Source organism: Sus scrofa, chromosome 9 (genome assembly GCF_000003025.6).
Source record: "Sus scrofa isolate TJ Tabasco breed Duroc chromosome 9, Sscrofa11.1, whole genome shotgun sequence".
Taxonomy (NCBI): Eukaryota; Metazoa; Chordata; class Mammalia; order Artiodactyla; family Suidae; genus Sus; species Sus scrofa.
In genome coordinates, this window is record NC_010451.4 from 120363634 (window position 1) to 120387475 (window position 23842).

Consider the following 23842-nt stretch of genomic DNA (forward strand, 5'->3'; position numbering starts at 1 on the left):
CAGAGACTGGTTACGGGCTCCTTCAATCAATTTCTTCTTCTTGGGAGAAACTTGGCCACACATCCCAGGCTCCTTTCAGGTTAGCCGTGGCCTTGTGGTTCATTGTAGCCAAAGAAATGAGAGAGGGAGGGATGCAGGCTTCTCCCAGGACTGATCCTCCACGGATGCCAGGCAGTCAGAGACCTCCAACAAGCGTGATCCAAAGAGGCCATTAGAGTTCCCATTGTGGCTCAGTGGGTTAAGATCCCGACTAGTATCCATGAGAATGCAGGTTTGATCCCTGGCCTGGCTCAGTGGGTTAAGGATCTGGCGTTGCCACAGGCTGCAGATGAGGCTCAGATCTTGCGTTGTTGCAGCTGTGGTGTAGTCTGGCAGCTGCTGCTCCCATTTGACCCCTAGCCTGGGAACTTCCACATGCTGCAGGTGCGGCCCTAAATAGAAAAAGGCAAAAAAGAGGCTGTTGCCCCAGCTTTATCCCTTTGGTGATAGAAGAGGATCTGGGGGTGTCAGAGGTGGAGCGGAGTCTGGGAACGGGGGTAGCAAGTGTAGGGCTTTGGAGCAGGGAAGCCGAAAGAGGCAGCAGGATGACTGCCAGCCTCTATTTGGACTCCATCCAAGGGTAAAGGGACACCAGCCAAGTAAGGAAACCCAGGAGCCACATTTGGCAAGAGCAGGGGGACTACTGACAGGGGGCATTGCTTTCTCTCGCCCAGCAGGCTGCTCTGAACAGTCGGCCGTGGGCACAGTACCAGGGTCCCCTGAGTACTGGGAGGCCCTGGCAAATACGTCCCTGTCACAGTGAGCACACAGGGGAAACAAGCCTATGATCCTCAAACAAAGCCTGACTTTTCACTTCTCATTAGCTGTATTGAAGTAGCTGGAGATTTACCATTGATGGTGGAGAATATTACGTTTTGTTCCTGGGATAGAGGTCCTGGAAGTTCACAGGCTAGAAACTGGATGTAATTTTTCCATAGAAACCATATAATAGGATTAAGATTCTAGCCAAGGTCTGATAGGCTATTTATAGAAATGATCAGAAACTGCAGAGTCACCAGTGTGTCAGTGAGAAAAGATATCTGCACACCGCGCAGCGCAGAGGTGAGGTGTCTGTAAGTCACTTACCCGGGACAATGTGGAAACCAATCAGACAGAAGTCCTGTGATGGGTCCCTTGGGGTCGGGAACAGGACCACAGCCCCGGTGGAAGGCAGCCCCCAACCTTGCAGTGTGTCAGCTGGTGTTTGATGAGCGCATCACCTAGATCATGGGTGGTGAGCTGTGTCGTGCTAGGTTGATCAGAGACCAGGGCCATCAGGACTCTGGGCCCCTGTATGAATCAAAGGGCTTTAGAACCCTGGTCCCCTGTAGCCACATAGGCCCCTCAGCACAGGTGACCTTCTTGTCCCTTCTCTGGGGCCAGGTGTGCATCCTAGCTGAGCCCAGGCTTCAGCGCAGGCCAAACCCTGGAGCTTTGTACCCCTGGCTTCACAAAAGGCCAAACGCAGCGGCCCAAGGCCACTTTGACTCTCCTCTTCCCCTGCTCCTCCTCTCCCCACTACACTGTCTTCATGAAAGCCAAACCCCAGGACCCTTGTAAAAAAAAAGGGAATCCCCGCGTTCCAGATGTGGGCCCGTGGGTTAAAGATCCAGTGTTGTCTCTGCTGTGGCTCAGGTCACTGCTGAGGCACAGGTTTGATCTCTGGCCCAGGAACGTCCATATGCCGAGAGTGCAACCTAACAAGAAAAAAGAAAAAAGGCAAACCAAATGCCATCGGCTTGGAGAAAAGAGCCACGGGACTGCTGCTTTCTTTCCGGGGGAACGTCTCCTCTTTCGAACACCTTTGGAATGTGGAAGGGCTTCATGTTCCTGGCCCTCGTCTGGCCCAGGGCCGGGAGCATGGAGATCTTGCCATGAAGCGGGAAGGTGTGTCTGGCCTTCTCCAGGTAAGAATGAATGGCCTCTGGCCTGCATGTACCAAGGTTATACCACAGGGATAGTCACAGCCCAGCGCTGCTTCCATAGGGCCTTGGGCAGCTGCAAAGTCTTAGAGAATAACAGACTCGTTTATTTGGGTTCATTAAACATATTCCCAGCCCTTCCAGAACAGTCCTGATGACAGCAAAGAGGTATTTGGGGACAGGGATTTTAAGTACTCTATGAAAGCACAAGCCTGGCCTGTTTGACTTCTGTCCAGATGGTGATGATAATGATGATGGGTCTGTGTGTGTGTGTGTGTGTGTGTGTAATTTTCTACTTTCTAAGGCAGTTTCACAGTGAGACCTTGATTTCCGTTACAGCCAGTTCCCTGATCTATAGGCCAGGGGGCTCAGGTGACATGCTTGGCCAGGAGGAGGCTCATCTAACACCTGCTCAGCCAAGCAAAGGAGACTTGGCTGCAGGTCCAGGAGGCGCTCAACCCCAACCAAGGAGGAGACGGTGCCCATTTTCACAGGACTGGTAAAAGCTGAGGAGGAGGCAGGCATGTTCACTGTAGTTTCCTGCTCAAGCCAGTGGGATCTTTGGAGACCTGTGGGGAAGGGTCCCTCCGGCCAGGCGGCCAGCAGATCTGGGAAGGAAGACTGAGCATCGTGGTTAAGGGAGCCTAACGTTCCAACTCGGCACTTAGGATGGAGAAAGAAGCCTGGGAAGCTCCTTTCCCCTCCCTTCCTTCTTCTCCCGGAGGGAACAGAGACAGATATTCTTCTTTGGTTGCGATGGGGTGAGATTGAGGGCTGTCGCTAGCATGGCAGCTGCAAAATAACCCCTGAGGAGGAGTTCCCTTTGTGGTGCAGCAGTTAATGAACCCGACTAGGATCCATGAGGATGCGGGTGCAATCCCTGGCCTCGCTCGATGGGTTAAGGATCCAGTGTTGCTGTGAGCTGCGGTGTATGTTGCAGGTGCAGCTCGGAATCCGAGTTGCTGTGGCTCTGGCATAGGCTGGCAGCTATAGCTCCAATTAGACCCCTAGCCTGGGATCTTCCATATGCCGCAAGTTTGGTCCTAAAGAGCAAAACAAACAACCCCCCCCCCAAGGAAACGCATCAGAAATGTTTCAAGCGACTCCGAGGAAGCTCCAGAGCTCAGGGCCTCTGGGAAAGGCAGGCACAGGTGTAGGACATGGGAGGGTGAGCGTCTGTCTGTTCCAGGAGTTTCCAAGTTGGCTTTTCCGTAGCAACTAGTAGCTGAAATGAGGAAAGAAGGAAGGCCCAGGGATAAGAGGAAAGAGAATAGGGCCTTGCTAACTCGATGCTGAATGATTTTAGGTCCCAGGGGAGGCTGCACGTCTTGGACTCTTGAAGCAGATATCACAGCCACCCTGAGAGTGGCCTCGGGATTCTCCCCTGCCTGTCATCTGCCCTTCTCGCCAACAGCAGTGTCCACGTGTTGCTTCTTGCCCCAGGGCGCTACTAGGATGATAGGCAAACCAGGAGCCGAGAATGGACTGGGTAGCGGGGGAGGGGACAGGGCCCGCTGTGTGGTCAGGCCAGGGCATCTGATGCCATCCTGCCGAGATCGGCACCCTTCCGCCCACACAGAGAGCCCTGGGTCTGCACATCATGTGCACCTGAACCCAGGAGACTTCAGGGGAAACTCTTTGTCAAGGGCAGACACCTCCCCCTGGTCCCTGGGTGGGTCCTGCCAGGGGAGCAGCTGGCAGGGTTTGCCCCTTGGGCAGTGTGCCTTGTGCTGGGACCCACAGGCCATGGCCCTTGAGGGTGAGCTTGCAGGAGAGCCCCTCTCCCGCTGGGAGGAGGGAGACTTCGTGGCTTGGGAACCTGGCCTGAGGTCCTCTTCTCAGGGGCTGAGCCACTCCCAGGCTCAACGCTGCAGTGACACGCCGAGCCAGTGTGTAGGTCCTGGGCATTGTGACCTCAGCTGTTCCGCACCCAGAGAGGCAGTCATCCTGCCCTCACCTTGGCCAGTAACCTGCACAGGACAGTGGCCTGGTCACGGGGGCCCGTTGTGCGGAGGCTGGGAAGTTGAACACTCTGGCCGCCTCCACCATGTCGGCCAAGAGGGCAGAACTGAAGAAAAATCTGGTAAAAGAGAAACACTGCTGGGCCACGTGGGGCCTCTGCGCTCCCAGTGTATGGAGATGTGGGGGTGTGGGGTACAGAGAGCTCCCTGCGAATCTTGGCTTTTCTTTCTCTCTCTCTCTCTCTCTTTTTAACATTGGTCAGAGTAGATATTTAATTCACTATTGAAAAATGGAAGCGGCGGGAGTTCCCACTGTGGCTCAGTGGTAATGAACCTGACCGGTATCCATGAAGATTCGGGTTCGATCCCTAACCTTGCTCAGTGGGTCGGGGATCCAGCATTGCTGTGAGCTCGAATGTAGCGCAGATGTGGCTCAGATCCTTTGTTGCTGTGGCTGTGGTGTAGGCTGGCAGCTGTAGACCCAATTTGACCCCTAGCCTGGGAACTTCCATGTGCCACAGGTGCAGCCCTAAAAAAATCAAAACAAACAAAAAAAGGAAGCGGTACCATGTTACAGTTTAGAAATTATTTAAGTATATATGTAGAAATAGAGACAAACATAGAGATATAGAATTTGATACATTGCTAAGTAAAATACAAAATTAGCTAATATCCAACAAATCCATAAACTAGACTATTTAGGGTTATCTCATCTCCTGGATATAAATTGTTTATATCTCTACCAGGCGAAATTCTATAAGTTTATAACTGCCCCTAGAGATTGATAATTACCAGTAAATAAACCCAGCCCTGCACTGCAAGAATACTCGGTAATCTCTTATAACCAAGTTGTGGATATTTTTTGTCTGACGGGTTCCCCTGTTGTGATCAGAATCTTCAAAGGTTATTCTTGAAGCAAATTTTTTATTATAGTTGATTTACATTCTGCCAATTTCTGCTGTACAGGAAATGACCCGGTCATACATCTGTACACACACTCTCATGTTACCTTCCATCGTGTTCCATCACGAGTGATTGAACATAGTTCCCTGTGCTGTACAGCAGTTTCTCCTTCTTAGCATGAAGGGGCCTCTCAGCCTGGAAGGAGGGTGGGAATGGACCCCTGGCCTTGGGGTAGGAAGGACTCCCCCTGAGACCAGGGGCTCTGAAATGTCCCACCCAAAGACTCAGCCATTCTGGGAGCCATGACCCTGGACCAAGCTCACATCTGACCTGCATGTTTAAGGCGCATGAGAACCTCATGAGATAAAGTGAATTCACCCACAATGTACAGATGCGGAAACAGAGGCTCAGAGAGACGAAATAACTTGCCTAAGTTGACACAGCCAGGGAGAAGGCCCATGGAGACTAGAATTCAAATCTGTCTACTGCCAAAGCCAGTGCTCCTAAAATAATGCTTAGCTGGCTTCATTACCTTAAAGGGCTTCCCTGCCAGCCCTGCCAGCAAGGAGTGGGCATCCTGCTGAACGGGCAGGTGTTGCTTGTAAGAGAAGTAGACCATGACAGCACTTGAGCTGTCTTAGCTCAGGTGCTGGGGGGTTGGTAAGGGGGGCCTGCGCTTGAGTGCAGTTGGACAGGCAGGGCTGGGGGGAGGGGGTTCCTCCCCAATCCTGCCGCCTGGCAGACTGAACCCCAACCTCCTCTCTCTCTGCAGAGCAAGAACTACAAGGCAGTTTGCCTGGAATTGAAACCAGAGCCGATCAAAGTAAGAAGCTTTTTTGAGGCTATGCCGGCAGCCAGGCCTGAGACCCATGGGGAGGTGACTTGGAGTCAGGGGTCATTCGCTGTTCCTGGTGGCCAAGACTTGTCCCAGGTGCTGGCGGATTGAGAGAGAGAGAGACAAGCTCTCTGCTCTCATAGAAACGAAGCAGATGCATACATAAATAAGGAAAAAATCAGAAGTGGTACCTACGATGCTGAGAATTAAAACATGTGAAGGGGCAGCTGTTCCAGCGAGGGGCTCAGAAAAGCCCTGCCTTTGAGCTGAGAGCTTAAGGCTGGGGCTCTGGCTGCTCCAGGGCTGGGAATACACTGTGGGCAGAGGAAGTGCTTGCACAGAGGCCCAGAGGTGGGAGTGAGCGTGGCGGTTCAGGGGACAGAGCTGAGGCCCCCGGGGAGAGGAAGGGTGTGGAACGAGGTGAGCCCAGAGAGAGGAGAAGGAGGGAGGGGCAGAGACTCGGGTGATTTCTCCCACTCCTGCCATTTCCAACACGTTGTGTTTCTGTTTTCAACCAACAGACATATGATTACAAAGAAGTTAAACAGGGAGGGCCATTTACCAAACCAGGAGGGACAAAGGACCTAAAGGTAGGGGTGCAGGCCCAGGAGGTGGGGCTTTGGATCTGTATGGTGAAGAGGTGGAGCCAACCGAACAACTTCTAGGGCAGATAAATTGCGGGCATCTCTGGTTCTGCCCCAGCTCCTGGGACTTCATTCCTTCTGTGTGTGTGTGTGTGTGAGATTTGGGTTTTGTTTTTGTCTTTTTAGGGCCATACCCGCAGAATATGGAGGCTCCCTGGCTAGGGGTCCAATCAGAGCTGTAGCCTCTGGCCTACACCACAGCCACAGCAATGCGAGATCCAAGCCGCATCTGTGACCTACACCACAGCTCACAGCCAACGCCGGATCCTTAACCCACCAAGCAAGGACAGGGATTGAACCTGCAACCTCATGGTTCCTAGTCCAATTTATTAACCACGGAGCCACAATGGGAACTCCTGTTTGTGTGTGTGTGTGTGTTTTAAACTCTTTATTTTAAAATAATTTCAGAGAAAATTTCCAAAAATGGCACAGTGAGTTCCAGGATACCGTTCACCCAGATTCCCTCAATGTTGGCATTTTATCGTGGTTTTCTCTCTCTCATATTCACAACCCCCTTCTATGTAATATACTTCCTGAACCATTTGTGAGCACGTGTTTCTCTCAAAGTTCAGTATATATTTCCTAAAAACTAGAGTACAATTACCAAAAGATCAAAATCAGGAAATTAATCTTGATGCAGTTCTCACCTTAAGCCCCGATTCTAATTTCACCAGTTGTCCCACTGGTGTCTTCCAACTAACAAAAGAGAAGATATTTTTTTTTGGTCTGGGATCCAGTCTGGAATCACACTTTGCATCCAGTCTCCATGTCTCTTTAGTTTTTTTTCATCTGGAACAGTTCTTCACCCTTGGCTTTTGGGACATTTTCTTTCTTTCTTTTTTTTAATGGCTGCACCTGTAGCCTATGCAAGTTCCTGGGCCAGGGATGGAATCCAAGCTGCAGCTGCAACCTGCGCCACAGCTGCTGCAAAGCCAGATCGTTAAGCCACTGCACTGGGCTGGGGATTGAACCTGTGCCTCCAAGTGAACCGAGCCACTGCTCTCAAACCCTTAACCCCCTGTGCCACGGTGGGGCTCCGACATTGTCATTTTTGAGGATTACAAATCATTTATTTTGTAGAATGACCCTGAATTCAAGTTGTCTGATGCTTCCTCACCATCAGACCTAGGCTGTGTGGTTTTGGTGGTCACACCACAGTGGACAAGGAAAGGTATGAGCTTTTCAAAGAGCATCACATCAGCTTTTCAAAGAGGTACAGGATGTCTGTGTGTCCCCCTGTCCTGTTTTCTTTACAGTAGCATCTTCCATCCCTGTGGGCCGCCACTTCTGGTCCTCTTTGGCAGAGCCCCAGGATTCTTCCTTCCTCCTTTTGACAGTTTCTTCTCCATCCAAGACATTTTTTTTTTAAAATCCCTTTTCTGTTTTGTTTTCTCAGAATGAACTCAGGGAGGTGAGGGAAGAGCTCAAGGAAAAAATGGAGGAGATAAAACAGGTAACAGGCTGAGAAAAGGGTAGCCTCAAGGCGGTGCAATGGCCAACTTGGCACAGTGAAGGAAAGCAGGAATTGCGTGGAAAAAGCATCAAACCAACTGCACCTGAATCCCCTAGTGGGTTTACACATCAGACAGCTTAGGTCATCTGTTTATGACCTGTCTGCAGCTTAAACCCAATTTTGGAATGATAAAGACTCTCTAAGGTGCCTCATTGATAAAGATGGGGCGATACTACCCGAGTGACAGAGAGGGGCTGACCTGGAATTTGGGGCCAATCCGGAGACCACTTTCATTGTTCTTCTCCTCCTCCCCTGAGCAAGCTGCAGAGCAAGAACTCCCTTCCTGTTTCTTTGATGGAATCACCCATAGCAGACTTATGAACAAGGGAAGTGCTCGAGTGAGGCAGTGTAATTGATGCTGTGGTCTGAGCTCCACATGGAAGCCTTGCAGTGGCCAAGTCCAAGCTGTGCCAAGGCCACTGCTGGGGGTGACTTCATAGTACATGTTCCCCATTCCCTTCATAGACTCTTGGGAAGTAAGTGGCTTTAATAGGTCATCATCAGTCCATTCCTTAAGCTCTATCCAGTTCCTTTGAAGAGAGCAGCTATAGCCCTTGACTTAGAATGCCCCGAAGACAACTCCCCATGCAATAACATGCTCTGTGCTTTTCTTCCTCTCTAGATAAAGGATGTAATGGACAAGGATTTTGATAAACTCCAGGAATTTGTGCAGATCATGAAGGTAAGCATTTACTGACTGCCCTCCCTGGGCCAGTAGCATACTAGGAATCATTGAGAGAGATGCCAGAGCCTGCCCTACCAGGGCTTACAATCTAGTAAGAGACCCAAACTCTATTGCAAGAAATAATTAAATAACAAGGAAGTACCAAGCTGAAGGATGACTGGCTGTCAGTGAAATAGAGCCCAGCTGCTATCTGGACGGGTCTTGCATTCTTGGGTTTTGTTCACGTTCCCCAGGTGGAAGTTTGAGAACAAGCACTGTAGAGGCATAAATAAGCAAAGGCATTTATCTATGCATTTTTCAAAAGTTATAAGGGACACTACCCAACCAGCTATTAAAATTCCTAATAAAGTCACAATAATCAAAGTAAGGTGTGCGGCCCATGGATCATGGGACAAATGAAGGCAACCAGGGTAGATAACCCTGTAATAGCTTCTCTGCCAGGGGTGCACTGAGAGTCACTTGGAAAGATTTTTAAAGTGCATTGACCCAGGTCCTTGTCCAGATGAACTGAATAAAAACCTCCAAGGTGGGGCACAGTTGCTTAAAACTCTGTAATTCAGGAGTTCCCATTGTGGCACAGGGGAAACAAATCCGACTAGGAACCATGAGGTTGCGGGTTCGATCCCTGGCCTCGCTCAGTGGGTTAAGGATCTAGTGTTGCCGTGAGCTATGGTGTAGGTCGCAGATGCGACTCGGATCTGGTGTTGCTGTGGCTGTGGTGAAGGCTGGCAGCTGTAGCTCTGATCAGACCCCTAGTCTGGGAACCTCCATGCGGCGTCTGTGAGGCCCTACAAAAAGACAAAAAACAAAAAACAAAACAAAACTCTGTGTCAGATTCTTGCCCCTGGTGAGAACCAGGTCCTTAGCACTTGAGCAATAATGAACATTGGCTGCACATTGGAATTACCTGCATGGTGGCTTTAACCTGTCCCCAACCCCATTACCAACTTTGCACATGGAAATCACCTGTACTGTGGTTTTGATCTGTGCCTCCACCCTCAGTTGCACCTTGTAGTATGAGGGCCAGGCACTGGTAATTTTTAAAGAGCCCCAGCAGATTCAATTTTATACTCAAAGTTGGGTGCCACAGCTCTATAATATTTAAAATATAATAAAGATGATTTTTTTTTTTTGTCTTTTTAGGTCTGCACCCATGGCATATGGAGGTTCCCAGGCTAGGGGTTGAATCGGAGCTGTAGCCACTGGTCTACACCACAGCCACAACCATGCCAGATCCGAGCCGCATCTAGAACCTACACCATAGCTTATGGCAATGCCGGATCCTTAACCCACTAAAGGAAGCCAGGGATTGAACCTGCATCCTCACGGATGCTGGTCAAATTTGTTTCCACTGAACCACGACAGGAACGCCTAAAGATGATTTTTTTAACTGTTCGTGAGAAGGGATTATTAAGAACATTGCTTGAATATTTGAGGAAAAATCTTAAGTCCATTAACACTGTGAACTGAAATTGTCTGTGAAGTGAATTTAAAAAAATAAAAATAAGACATTGTACTTAACTGGATCTAAATATAGATTTATATTTATATAATATAGACTGGTCTAAATATAAATACAGTGGAAGAAATTGTAAAGGAAATATTGATGTGTTTAATAATACAGAAAAATTTAAATTAAAACAGAAAAACACTCTACACAGAATGAAAAAGTGAGTAAAAGTTTTGGATAAGCAATTTTTCACATGGTAGACATAGACAGAAGGTTTTTTATCTGTAGCATATGAAATCAGTAAGAACCAAAGAGGAAAATGGGCAAAAGTTATGTGTGAACAATCCATAGAGGAGAATAGGCCTAACTATTGGTGGCAAAAAAAGTAAATAAAACCTATATCAAAAAAAGACCAGAAAGAAATATCCCCAAAGGGTCGATAGTAGTCCTTGCTGGGTGATGAGACTAGTTTTTCTTTTACATTCCTCTATATTGCCCACATTTTCTACAGAGGGCAGATATTATTTCTATATTAAAATGCAAACACAGTAAGTGTTTTGTTAGTGGGCAGGCAGGACTGGGTATCAGAAGGCACAAAGGAGGCTATTTTGGGCATGGAAACAGCTTGCACACAGCATGGAAGCAGGATGAAGGCGAAGCAGATCACGGTCCGTGGGGAGATCCGTCATAAAAGGGGGATCATTCGGGGAAACAGGGAGAATCAAATGGCCTGAGCACAAAGGCAGCGGATAATGAAGGCTTTTGAAAGACGGGCAGGCAGGTCGGGACTTGGTTGTGTAAGCAGGAAGAGGCCTCTGGAGATTCTTAATCAAAGAACATGCTAGGAGCAGCACTTCAGAAAGCTGAGCTGGCAGCTGCTTGCAAGGTGGCCCGGGGGCGCCGGGGGAGCAGGGGGGCGCCGACAGCAGCAAGAGTATCAGACGGCAAGCCGCGTCCCCATCAAGGTGAAGAAAGCTGGAACAGGTGTAGCAGCAGAAGGGAGAGGGTCAATCTGAAAGATGCGTCACAGGAAAAATAACATTCTTGGCCCTTGATCTAGTTAAGGAATGAAGGGAGAGGCAAGCATCCATGATGACACCAAAGGTTTTTTTTTTTTTTTTTAATTTTCAAATTTTATATTGGAGTATATAGTTGATACAATGTTGTGTTAGTTTCAAATGTGCAGTAAAGTGATTCCGTTATACTTGTACATGTATCCATTCTTTTTTGGATTCCTTTCCCATATAGGTTATTACAGAGTACAGAGTAGAGTTCCCTGTGCTATATAGTAGGTCTTGTTTTAGCGCCGAACCCGCGGTATATGGAGGTTCCCAGGCTAGGGATCGAATCAGAGCTGCAGCTGCCAGCCTACGCCCCAGCCACAGCAATGTGGGCTCCAAGTTGCGTCTGTGACCTACACCACAGCTCATGGCAACAACGGATCCTTACCCACTGAGTGAGGCCAGGGATTGAACCCACATCCTCGTGGATACTAGTCGGGTGCATTACCATTGAGCCACAATGGAATTCCTGGTCCTTTTATATACGGCAGAAGTTTTAAACAGGATGATTAGAAGACAGTGGTGACAGTGACAAGGACAGTTGGGAAACAGCTAGTTTAGAAGAGAAAATGAGGAGGTCAGTTTGGACTATGAGGAGTTTGAAGTGATGGTGAGACTTTTAAGAATGTGGGACATTGTGATTCTGATGTTTTGGACCTTGGGGCATTTTGAATTCAAGGACGTTTTGCCGTTGTTTATGACTACAAATACTTTATTCGAAATTTATACAAACATTTAAAAATGCATTTCAAGAAGGTATTTTTAAAAATCATTTCCATCCTGATGGTGTAACTCCTTGATCAGTTTTCTATCACAGATCAGTAAGCTGTTTCCCAAATCTTTCATTTTTGGTTAAAATGGTTTTCCTTGAGGCAAGTTATTTATTTACTTTGTCTTGTTAGGGCTGCACCCACAGCATATGGAAGTTGCCAGCTAGGGGAAGCTCCCAGCCTATGACACAGCCACAGCAATGCTGGATCTGAGTCCTGTCTCCAACCTACACCACAGCTCATGACAACGCCAGATCCTTAACCCACTGAGCGAGGCCAGGGATTGAACCCCTGTCCTCATGGATGCTAGTTGGGTTCCTTACTGCTGAGCCACAACAGGAACTCCTTATTTTGTATTTTTGTGACGGTCCAGCCAACGCTGTTTTTTTCCTTAACAGACACCGTCAATGATAATATCTGCCAGCCTAGAATTTCCGTGCGCCTCTTTCTTCTATCTGGTTTTTCCAGGTCACATTTTGTAGCTCTAAATTTTCCCAAGAAGATTTTTATTATTCTTTCAGTTCTTAGTAAATAATAACGCCGAGATGCCACTTGAGGTACTGTCCGTTTTATTTGGTGTTGACCATTTCTGCCAAGAACTGGGTAAAAGATGAAACGAACACAAACACACAAGATCTAGGTGCATGGCAAGGGTCAAAATACTGGAGTCAGAAGTGTCTTTGGGGGTCACAAGACTGGGTTTCTTGGTTCCATGTTTTTGTAAGCATTGAACCAAAGCAGATACAAGTTTCATTCAAGTGTGAGATGAGGTGAAACAGATCCTGGCCTCGGCCACGCGTAGGGACGTTGGACAAACCCTTAATAACGCTGCCCATGGCGTGGGGGAGGGGAAAGGAGAGGTGGCACGTGACGTGTACATCTCACGAGCCACCTCACCCAGGACCAGGGCAGGTCCTTGAGGAAGTAAGATGCTGCGGTGATCTCTGAGGAGTGCGCAGAGTGAGGCAGGAGGAAGGGGTTTCCAAAGCCCTTCTCGGTCCCGAGTCTAGCTTTGAATTCTCTCTCAAAGGAAATGCAGAAGGATATGGATGAGAAGATGGACGTTTTAATAAATATACACAAGAACAGCAAGCGGTGAGTGTAACCTGCATGCAATGCACCCCATCCCTAAAGAAGCTCCTCCCTTCACTTTGCTCAGTGTCCTCAGGGTTCAGAGGACTTTGCTCAATGTCCTTCCGGGAGCTGACTTGGTTTCTGTTGCCCCACGCCTTGGAGTCAAGGCCTTCCAGGGCCTTGGAGTCAAGGCCTTCCAGGGCCACGCATGCTCCTGGTTATCTCCTTTCATACTGGCAATCATCTCCCCAACTCTGCCCCTCCCTGACTCCCCAGTCCCCTAAGAAGAGGACTGAAGGAACAGCAAGACCTCAGGCTGGTGGGAAAGACAGTCACAGAGCCACAGCTCCAGCTCAAGAAATTGGATGGCGCTGATGGAATACCGCTTGGGCTTCACAAGAAGATGATGGCCCTGCAGACACCAAATAAGAACCCAATGGATTCCCTGCACCAGTGTGAGCCCTGCTGTGTAAGTGAAGCCCCCCCCTCGGCCTGCCCCCATCATACCGCAGGGCTACACCCTGGGCTCCTGTGCCCCCGCCCCCACCCCTCCTGGGCCCTCTCCCTCCCTCCTTCTTGCTGTAAGGGACTGGTTCCCGTCCTCCCCTGGCCCCATGATGTCTCTGCACTGGGGTCTCACCCTCCAGGCCTGGGGAGACTCCTAAACCATGACCACGCAGGACTCAACCCGGGACAGGCCTGCTCCCAAATGCACCTCTTGTTCCGTCCTCTCCTATAGCAAGACCCGATGCGCTGCCCAGCAGCCTGGCCATCTGGGACCAGGGACAAATGACCTTTCTTGTGCCGTTTCTGTCCTCCACAGGAGAAATGTTTGTTGTGTGCCCCAAAGAACAACTACAACCAGGGGTAGGTAGATCCAGGCAAGCGCCCTGTTGCTACCGAGTGCCCCCTCATCCCAAAGGCAGGGTGCTCAGGGGTGCAGCCCCGTCACATGTCACCTGTGGTTGTGCAGGCACTGCCCCTCCCCCTGCCCCCACATCCACTCAGTCCTAGAGGACGTGGCCCAGGAAGGAGGCCTTGCTTGGCCCAGCCCAGAGGCTGCGACCTCAAGGCCCCCGCCCTGGAGGGGAGGGTGCTGGCCAGCTGCTGAGCTGACCTGGCCTCAGGCTCCCGACTTTTTCCCCATGGGACAGGAAACTTCCACACCCGGCCTGGGCACCCTTTTCACCCTTGGCCTCTGGACCTGCCTTCTGATCTATCTGTGCTTCATCTCCCACGGGACCGAGGCCGTCCTTCCAACCTAGCGCCACTGGAGGACCTACTCGCAGCAGCTCAGGTCCAACCTTTTCCCATTCCTGAGCCACACAGTGACGGCCTGTGGCTCTCAGTGAACCATCCTGCCCCCAGGCTCCCTCCACCGGAGAGTAAAATCTTCATTTAAAGCCAAAATGGGCAACCACGTGTTGACTATCAGCCCCAAACTTGAGTGTGCCGAGTGCCCCTCCCAAGGATGGAAATCCGTGTATTTCCAATCCCTCTTCCTGCTTCCTGAGGGTTTAGTGGAAAATTCTTAGGGTCGTCCTTAGGTCAGCCTTTCTCCCCTCAACCCCCGGCTCCCTCCAGGGCACGTGCTTCTGCAAATGTCCCAGGTCAAAAGGGGAGGAGTTCCCATCGTGGCTCAGCAGTAATGAACCTGACTAGTATCTGTGAGGACGCAGATTTGATCCCTGGCCTCGATCAGTGGGTTAAGGATCCAGCATTGCTGTGAGCTGCGGTGTAAGTTGCAGTTGTGGCTTGGAACTCACATGGCTGGGGCGTAGGCCGGCAGCTGCAGCTCCCATTCGACCTCTAGCCTGGAAACTTCCATATGCTGCAGGTGCGGCCCTGAAAATTAAAAAAAAAAGAGAGAGGAGAGTCCCTGAAGATATCAGATGCCATTCTGTGTGACCCTGGAAGGGGTGTGTGTATTTGTGTGTGTGTGTGTGTGTCTGTGTGTGTGTATGTGTGTGTCTTGGGTACTAGGCCAGGGGTCTAGTCTGCACTGCTTCCCTTTGAGGTCTTGCTGCCAAGTGGGGCTTGAGGCCTCACTGCTCAGAGAAACGGGATCCCCTTCTTGGGCTTTCAGGACCCCCTCCTCAGCTTCCTGAAGGTTTCCTCACCCCTTCTGCCAAAGGACACCTGGCCCTTCCGAAGCCTTTAAAGGTTGTGATGGGCCATTGCCTTCCACTGCCCTATTCTGTCCTGCCCCAAATCCCTCAGCCAGGAGATGAAGCTTGGCTATGGGCTTGAAATGACAGCAGAGAAATATACAGAGCAAATAGTACTTCACCAGACTCTCCTGCCATGGGTGTGGGTCTCTGGTTTCAGTTCAACAAAAGCTGAGTTGATGGAATTCCATGTTTTATTTCCCACCAGTTCTTTCTTGTTTCGCCTCTTTGCCAAGTTGGCTGCTTCGAATTTTAGATGGTCTAGTATAGGACTGATCCAGTTCTTAGTGGCCACATAATCATGCGAGGTGCCTTAATATACATTTAAAAATCAAAGAAACTGAAACAAAACCAGGCCTTGCCCTCAAGGAACTTAAGTTTTAAAGGAGAGAGGGTTAACACACATACTAAAGATATGGACCAGGGACAAATAACTCCACTAAAAGTAAACCTGTGGAGCTCCCGTCTTGGTGCAGTGGAAACAATGGACCTGACTAGGATCCAGGAGGATGTGAGTTCGATCCCTGGCCTTGCTCAGTGGGTTAAGGATCTGGCGTTGCCAGTGAGCTATGGTGTAGGTTGCAGATGCGGCTCGGATCTTGTGTTGCTGTGGCTGTGGTGTAGGCCAGTGGCAACAGCTCTGATTTGACCCCTAGCCTGGGAACCTCCATAGGCCACAGGTGTGGCCCTAAAAAGCAAAAAAAACAAAAAATAAAACAAAACAAAAAATCCAAAAACCAAAAAACTGATGAAAGCAGAAATGGATTAGGAAAGGGAGAAAGGTGGGTATATACCCCTATAATTTTTTTTTTTTTTTTTTTTTTTTTTTTGGCCTCACCCACATCATGCAGAAGCTCCTGGCCAGGGATCTGTTTCCCACCACGGCTGTGACCTGAGCCACAGCAGTGACAATGCTGGATCCTTAACCTGCTGCACCACCAGGGAACTCCTCTATTCTTATTGCTATTTTGCTTGCTTGCTTTCTTTGTTTTTCTTTCTCTCTCTCTCTCTCTTTTTTTTTTTTTTTTTTTTTGTCTTTTTAGGGCTGCATCAGTGGCATATGGAAGTTCCTAGGCTAGGGGTTGAAACAGAGCTACAGCTGCCGGCCTACGCCACAGCCATAGCAATACAGGATCTGAGCTACATCTGCAGCCTACACCACAGCTCATGGCAACGCCAGATCCTTAACCCACTGAGTAAGGCCAGGGATCGAACCCGCATCCTCCTGGATCCTAGTCTGCTTCGTTAACTGCTGAGCCAGGACAGGAACTCCCACTACTTAGTTTCTTAATGGCTTAAGGCAATACAAAACTGGTCCAAAATGGGTCTCAATGGGCTACACTCCAGGTGTTGGCAGGCCTGCATTTCTTCTGGAGACGCAGGGGAGAATCTGTTTCATCACCTTTTGCAGATTTAGAGGGAGCCTGCATTCCCTGGCTCATCGCCTCTTCCCATCTTCAAAGCCAGCAACAGGCAGTCAAGTCTCTCTCTCTCTGCACCTCTGATTCTTCTTCGGCCTCCTGTTAGTCTCTCCTTAGTTTAAGGTCACCTGATGATCAAACTTACTTCTCCTTTGCCGTGTAACATAACATATTTGAAGGTTCTGGGGATTAGAATGTAGATGTCTTCTTATTTTTTTTAATAGTGATGATTTTTGGTTTTTGTTTGTTTGTTTTACGGCTGCACCCATGACATATGGAAATTCCTGGGCCAGGAATTGCATCCGGGCCACAGCTGCGACCTATGTCACAGCTGCAGGAATACTGGATCCTATAACCCACTGCGCTGGGCAGAATTGAACTTGTGGCTCTGCAGTCAGATTCGTAGCCCATTGTGCTATGATGGAAACTCCAGAACATCTGGACATCTGGCGGATATCTTTGGAGGCCCATTACTTTGCCTGCTAAAGGGGACACCCTGGTCCTTTGACGACCAAACCTCCAAACACTTGGGGAACTGCATCATTTGGTTCTTTGCTGCGCAGTTTTTTTTTTTTTTTTTTTGCTTTTTTTTTTTTTTAAAGGCTGCTCCTATGGCATATGGGGATTCCCAGGCTGGAGATCTAATCGGAGCTACCGCTGCTGGCCTGTGCCACAGTCATAGCAACGCCAGATCCAAGCCGCATCTGCGACCTACACCACAGATCACGGTAATTCTGGATCCTTAACCCCCTGAGTGAGGCCAGGGATCGAACCTACAACCTCATGGCTCCTAGTTGGATTCATTTCCCCTGCACCACGATGGGAATGCCTTTGCTGTGCTGCTTTTACAATCGGCCCACAAACTCTCCGATGCTCTTTCAAGAGGAACCTAAGTCCTCTCCTCTTGAGTGAGGGCAGACTTAGGGATTGCTTCTTGAATAGACTGTGGCAGAAAAGATGGCGTGGTGCTTTGGAGACTTAAGTCACGAAGGACATGCGGCTTCCGTCTTGCTCTGTCTTGGATACTCATTCGGTGGGAAGCTTGCTGCCACATGGTGAGGGCACCCGAGTGGTCCTGTGGAAAAGGCCACGTGGCAAGGAACGGAAGCCTCCTGCCAAGAGTCACATGAGGAGTCATCTTCCAGCCCCCACTGAGCTCTGAGCTGATGCAGCCCCAGCCAACCTCATGAGAAGACCCTGAACCAGAACTTAGTTAAGCTTTTCCCAAACACCTGACCTGCACAAACTGTGAAATAATAAATGCTTGTCGCTCTAAGTTGCTGGATTTTAAGAAAAAAATTTTTATGCAGCAATAGATAGTACATATGCCAGGTTTAAAAACTAAGATACGGTCATCAGGGAAACAGAGCTGCCAGGATCAGCTGAAGCACTGAGTCTTCCGTGTGCAAATGATGGTGCAGTGCTAATCCAGCCCCCTGGACTGGTGGCAGTGGTCCCTCCTCCCTTGACCCTTCCCAAGCTCCCACCTGAACCAGTGCTATGTCATCCAGCTCAGAGGCAACAGAAGGACAACACTGTGTGTTGGGAGACAGGTCTGCCTGGCGGGCACACAGCTGTCAAGTCGGCCCTCGGGAAGGGACCTCCCGAGGGGAGCCACAGCCTGCCATGTCCTGCAGACACTGACTCTTTGCTGGTGAGCTTGCGCTTTTTCAGGAGGTCTCAATGTCACCTATTCCAGTAAAGATTATGTGTACCCATGTCTTGTCTCCCAAAGATGCTCTTCCTGTCCTGTGTACAGAGTCTCCTGGGGACATTCCCCCCACCTGGGAAATGGTCACCCACCTCTCTGTGCTACAGGAGCCAGGGGATCTGAGCAAGGTGGATTAGCCAGCTCAGCTTGCCCAGTCGGATTTCTCTCCCCGGGAATTGGAAATTGGAATTTGGTGAGACTCCGTTGGCCCCCAAACTGAGGACTTATAATTAGAAACTGGAGAGGCATCTGCCACCATTGGCCAGAGAAGCAGAGAAAGCTGATCTATAGAGAAAGAAGGCTCTTTTGCAGAAAGAGAAGGATGAAATAGAGGAGCTGAGAGAAGTGGAGACTCGTGCAGTTCTGCAGAAGGGGCTGCAAGAGCCACTGTCTGGCCCAGCCCTGCGGGTCTGGTGCTGGCCCCTTGGCTCTATGAGAGTCTCTGGACCATTGGATGGCGGTGCCCATTTTTGTTTAAGTAGAGTGGCTTTCTTACCACCAAACAAGCCTGAACTAAGGCCCTGCGCTTAAAAGGAATCTCCGAGATTGTTTGATCAACACTCTGCAGTTTACAATGAGGATTCTGAGATCCAGAGAGGTGCAGTGAGGTACCCTCGGCCATATAGCCCATTCATGACAACAGTTTCCTGACTTCTGGGCCAGTGGTGCTCTGTGGCTCCCTGGGGCTGGCTGTACTTCCAAGGGCAATACAATGAGAGAGAAGGAGGACAGACCTCGGGGGCCGCTGAATCAGGACATGCGTCAGTGGTGTGGCCGCAGGTAAGTCAGCTCACCTCTCTGAGACTCAGTGTTTCCATCTGGAGGGTGGGCACAGTAGCACCTAACTCCTGGGGATGTGAGAGTTAGATGAGAGCATTTGCAGGGGAATTCAATTCTTTCAAAAAACTGCTCTGACATCGATGAGGTCAGAATGGTCCTTCCCAGATTGAAAGGCTTCCATTCTCCATCACAGTCTCCTGATACCTTAACTGCCTCCAGTCAGAACCAAGTCTGTAATAAAATGAATTTTGATCTACTTCAATGAAAAAAAAAAAAACAACAACCATGTTTTGTTTCGAGAGGGGGAAGGGTTAGAAAAAAGCAATCAGCCTGAATATATTAAAATGGTATGAGCATCAAGACTGTCCGTTCCAGAGGACAGAGGGAGTCCTTGTAAGGCAGCCTCCAACCCCTAAGAGTGCAGTGTCTGATTCCAAAAGAGTGATGGGCAAGCGGCTCACCCCAGCCCACCACAGGGAACAGGTGCTGCTGCTGTCACAGGAGAATCATGAGGGTGAGTCATGCAGCAGCAATCAGGCAGGCAGGGCAGTGCCCAGGAGAGGCCGGGCCATCTCATCCATCTCTACCCTGGGCCCCGGCAAGATGCCCACTCGCAGCCTTGCTTCTCCCAGGTCCGAGGCACAGCCCAGCCCCAGAAGGTGGGTAAGGATGGGCTTGGGCGTCCACCACCCCAGACGGGAGCCCCACCTCTATCAGACGCAGCAGGTCTGAGAATATCATTTCCATGGCAATGAGTCACCCACCCACCTTCCTAAGGGGGCGGCCTGGATAGACTCCAGGGCCCACCAGAGCCTCCCTGCAACCCCTTCAGTCTTTCAGAGGTGACTTACCCTCCTATACATGTGATCAAAGTGACTCTTGGGTACTTCCCTCTATATTAGAACAAAACACAACCTAACACTAATCCACTTTATAACTTCACTCAGTATGAGAGTCTGGTTCCATCCATGCTGCTGCAAATGGCATTATTTTGTCCCTTTTTATGGCTGAGTAGTATTCCACTGTGTATATGTACCACATCTTCTTAATCCATTCATCTGTCAATGGACAACTAGGTTGTTTCCATGTCTTGGCTATTGTGAATAGTGTTGCTATGAACATAGGGTGCATGTATTTTTTCAATGAAAGTTTCCTCCGGATATATGCCCAGGAGTAGGATTGCTGGCTCATATGGTAGTTCTATATTTAGTTTTCTGAGGTGCCTCCATACCATTTTCCATTGTGGTTGTACCAATTTACATTCCCTCCAACAGTGCAGGAGGCCTCTCTTTTCTCCACGTCCTCTCCAGCATTTGTTATTTGTGGTCTTATTATTGATGGCCATTCTGACTGGTGTGAGGTGGTACCTCATAGTAGTTTTGATTTGCATGTCTCTAATAATCAGTGATGTTGAGCATTTTTTCATGTGCTTGTTGGCCATCTGTATATCTTCTTTGGAAAAATGTCTATTCAGGTCTTTTGCCCATTTTTCAATTGGGTTGTTGACTTTTTTGCTATTGAGTTGTATAAGTTGTTTGTATATTTTAGAGATTAAGCCCTTGTCTGTTGCATCATTTGAAACTATTTTCTCTCATTCTGTAAGTTGTCTCTTTTTTTTTTTTATGGTTTCCTTTGCTGTGCACCAAATATTCATCCACATCTCACTTCCGGAGACTGAGCAGTGAGTCTGAAAGCTCCACCCCAACTCCAACCACAGAGGACCCGGCAGGTGAAGCAGGTGGTGGCAATGGAGCAGGATGGGGTGAGGTTTTGCCCACCTGATGCTTTAATGTCAAGCTCAGCTTTTAAATATGGTGACCAGGAAGGGTTTGTTTTGGTTTGTTTTTTTATGGGTGATGAGTTTGTGGGGAGATGAGTAACTCCAGCATGAGTATAATTCATACAGTATTTGAGGGCAATCTGATGGTACATATCAGATGCTTTAACAGACAGGGAACACCTGCAGATGGCTGCCAGGATTTAGCTACCAGGGTACACATCGAGGAGTCATTTCTGCATTTAAAAATCAGAAACAGCATTAATGGACCCCAGCTGGTTAAATCGGTTATGGCACACCCATAAAATGAAATTCTCCCCTGACAATATTATGTTGAGAGGGAAGCCAGTGGGATGGACGGCAGTTTGTAGGAGTTGCAAACTGCTACATTTGGAATGGATCAGCGATCAGGTCCTCCGGTACCGCACAGCACAGGGAACTAGATCCAGTCTCTGCGGCTAGACCCTGATGAAAGAAAATATAAGAAAGGGAATGTAGGCGTTCCCGTCATGGCGCAGTGGTTAACGAATCTGACTAGGAACCACGAGGTTGCGGGTTTGATCCCTGGCCTTGCTCAGTTAAGGATCTGGTGTTGCCATGAGCTGTGGTGGAGGTTTCAGACGCGGCCTGGATCCTGTGTTGCTGGGGCTCTGGTGTAGGCCAGTGGCTACAGCTCCAATTAGACCCCTAGCCTGGGAACCTCCACATGCCACAGGAGTGGCCCTAGAAAAGGCAGAAAGACAAAAAAAAAAAAGAAAGGGAATATATATATATATATATGTATATGCCAGCCTAGGTCCCTTTGCTGTACAGTAGAAATTGGTACAACATTGTAAATCAAGTATAAATTTTAAAAAGGGAAAAATATTGTTGAAATACATTTCATGCCCTTGAGAAAAGTTAATGATATGATGTCAAATGAAAAAAGCAAACTATAAAATAGTATTAGAGTATCATCCCTCGTTTGGTAAAAATGTGTGTGTGTATCTATGCAAGATCTATGCAAGAATAAGAGCAGCAGTTTTCTCTGAGTAGAAGGATTATGACTATTTCTTGTGATTCTTTGTGTTTATCTGTAATCTCTAATGTTTCTACAAAGAACATGCATCATTTGTATAACAGTAACTTTCCTTTTTTTAAAGAAGAGAAAGATGGCCCAGGAAGGACCCTTAAGAATAGAGACAAGATCAGGTGAGGTCACCCCAAATCCTTTCTGATGGGAAGCACCTTGGACCTTTCGATTTCCTGGAAGCGGCCAGTGAAATCCCACTCCGTCTGCATGTTCACCTGAGAAGGGGGTGAATTAACCCCGCCCAAAGGACAATTTAAAAGGACAATAGAGGCGTTCCCATCGTGGCTTCAGCAGAAACTAATCTGACTAGTAACCATGAGGACACAGGTTCGATCCCTGGCCTCGCTCAGTGGGTTAAGTATCTGGCCTTGCTGTGACGTAGGCTGGCAGCTGTAGCTCTGACTCGACCCCTAGCCTGGGAACCTCCATATGCTGCAGGTGTGGCCCTAAAAAAATAAAAAAAAGGAAAAGAAGAGAAAAAGTAAAAGCACAATAGAAGACAAAATGAAAATGGGTCATGTTTTTAGCCACGAGTGGCACTTACTCGATGCTCATCCTCCCCCAGCTTCTACCCGGGGTCTCTGTGCTACACCCCTGCATATTACAAGGGTCCTCGAGTAGACTGGGAGCCCCTGCAGCTTGTCCCCAATAAGCCAAACTAGTCCTTTGAGGGTGTGAGTTAGATCACGCAGCTCTTATGCTCGGCACTTCCAGTGTTTCCCCATTTCTCGCGGAGCAAAATCCAAAGTCGATGCTCGCAGTGCCTCGCAGGGTCAGCCCTCACCCCACACGGACCGTTCTCCCCGCTGAGACTTGGCCACACTGGTTTCCTTGTTCTCCTTCACACACGCCGTGTACCCTCTGGCCTCAGGGCCTTTGCACTCCCACGTCTTCCCTCCCTTTCCTCGGCTGTCCACGCGGCTCTCACCTCAGAATGTCCCTCTCAGTGACCCTATCCTATTACTCCCTGCAAACAACACATCTCCAGGCCCAGCGTTCCTCGTCAGCCTTAGCCTGCTCTATTTTCCTCTGCAGCACACCTAGTGCCGACTGACATGCCATCCACTGCACTTGTCTGCTGTCTGTCTTCTGCTCGTGTGTGAGTTCCTGGAGAGCAGAGATTGTGTTTCTGTCACGGCTCTGCCCCAGGGCCTAAGGGCAGTGCCAAGTGCACAGCCGAAGGGACACATGCGTGTAAAGATATTTGCCATGCGCTGGGCGCTGCAGGCTCTGCAGAGAGGGTTTCCCTGGCACTGCTCCAGTTTCTTCGTACAACAGCCCTAGGAGGTCCCTCTGTCTGTCTCTTTCTTTGAAGTCATTTGAATGGTCACTCGCCCTATTTGGTACAGGATGAAATAGGCTCAGAGAAAGGCATCTGTCCAGGGTCACAGAAGATGTGGCGGAGCTGGAATTGGAACCCGAGCACTCTGCTGGCAGACACTGTCCCCTCTGCACTCTTCCTTCTTCACATGTGGGCCCCGGACCAGCAGCATCAGCATATCTGGGAGCTGGTTAGAAATTCAGAGTCTTAGGCTATATGCCAGAACTACCAAATCAGGTCCTGAGGATTTTTTTTTTTTTCTGTCTTTTTTTTTTTAGGGCAGTACCTAAGAAGTTCCTGAGCTAGGGGTTGAATCAGAGCTGCAGCTGCTGGCCTACAGCACAGCCACAGCAATGCCAGATCCAAGCTGTGTTTGCAACCTCTGCTGCTGCTTATGGCAACACCGGATCCTTAACCCACTGAGCAAGCCAGGGATCCAACCTGCATCCTCATGGATACTAGTCAGGTTCGTTACTGCTGAGCCAGCACAGGATTTCCAGGAACTGTCTTCTGATGAGACTTCCTGGTGATTCCAGTGCCCTCTGTAGTCTGAGAAGCTGTGCTCTGTGTTGTGCCAGTGGGTGTTGGGAAAGTAAGAGGCCTCACCAAGCAAGGGGCTGCGGGGTTAGCATGGCCTCGGGTTCTCTGCCTCTATGGGTGGTTCCCCTGCCAGCCGCTCTTTCACCCAGGAGCTTTTTAGTATCTGCCAGGCTCTGGGGGGAGAACCAAGGTTCA

At 49.2% G+C, this 23842-nt stretch overlaps 1 protein-coding gene and 1 long non-coding RNA gene across 3 annotated transcripts in view; both read left to right on the forward strand.

Moving 5' to 3' along the window:
- TEX35 (testis expressed 35) overlaps positions 1-14267 on the forward strand; it is a 25943-nt gene extending 11676 nt beyond the window's left edge. The window contains exons 2-10 of one of the 2 annotated variants that reach the window (XM_021063725.1): positions 1711-1946; positions 5598-5648; positions 6182-6250; positions 7701-7757; positions 8440-8499; positions 12814-12878; positions 13134-13326; positions 13681-13724; positions 14012-14267. In XM_021063725.1, the coding sequence (XP_020919384.1) occupies positions 1914-1946; positions 5598-5648; positions 6182-6250; positions 7701-7757; positions 8440-8499; positions 12814-12878; positions 13134-13326; positions 13681-13724; positions 14012-14072 (633 nt within the window). In that variant the 5' untranslated portion in view covers positions 1711-1913 and the 3' untranslated portion in view covers positions 14073-14267. Of the gene's footprint in view, positions 1-1710; positions 1947-2981; positions 4045-5597; positions 5649-6181; positions 6251-7700; positions 7758-8439; positions 8500-12813; positions 12879-13133; positions 13327-13680; positions 13725-14011 lie in introns of those variants that run through there. The other variant, XM_021063724.1, reaches the window with a different exon arrangement.
- LOC110255516 lies at positions 17173-22155 on the forward strand. The gene is made up of 3 exons (XR_002335943.1): positions 17173-18937; positions 20611-20699; positions 21857-22155. It is a non-coding gene; the product is annotated as an uncharacterized LOC110255516 (long non-coding RNA).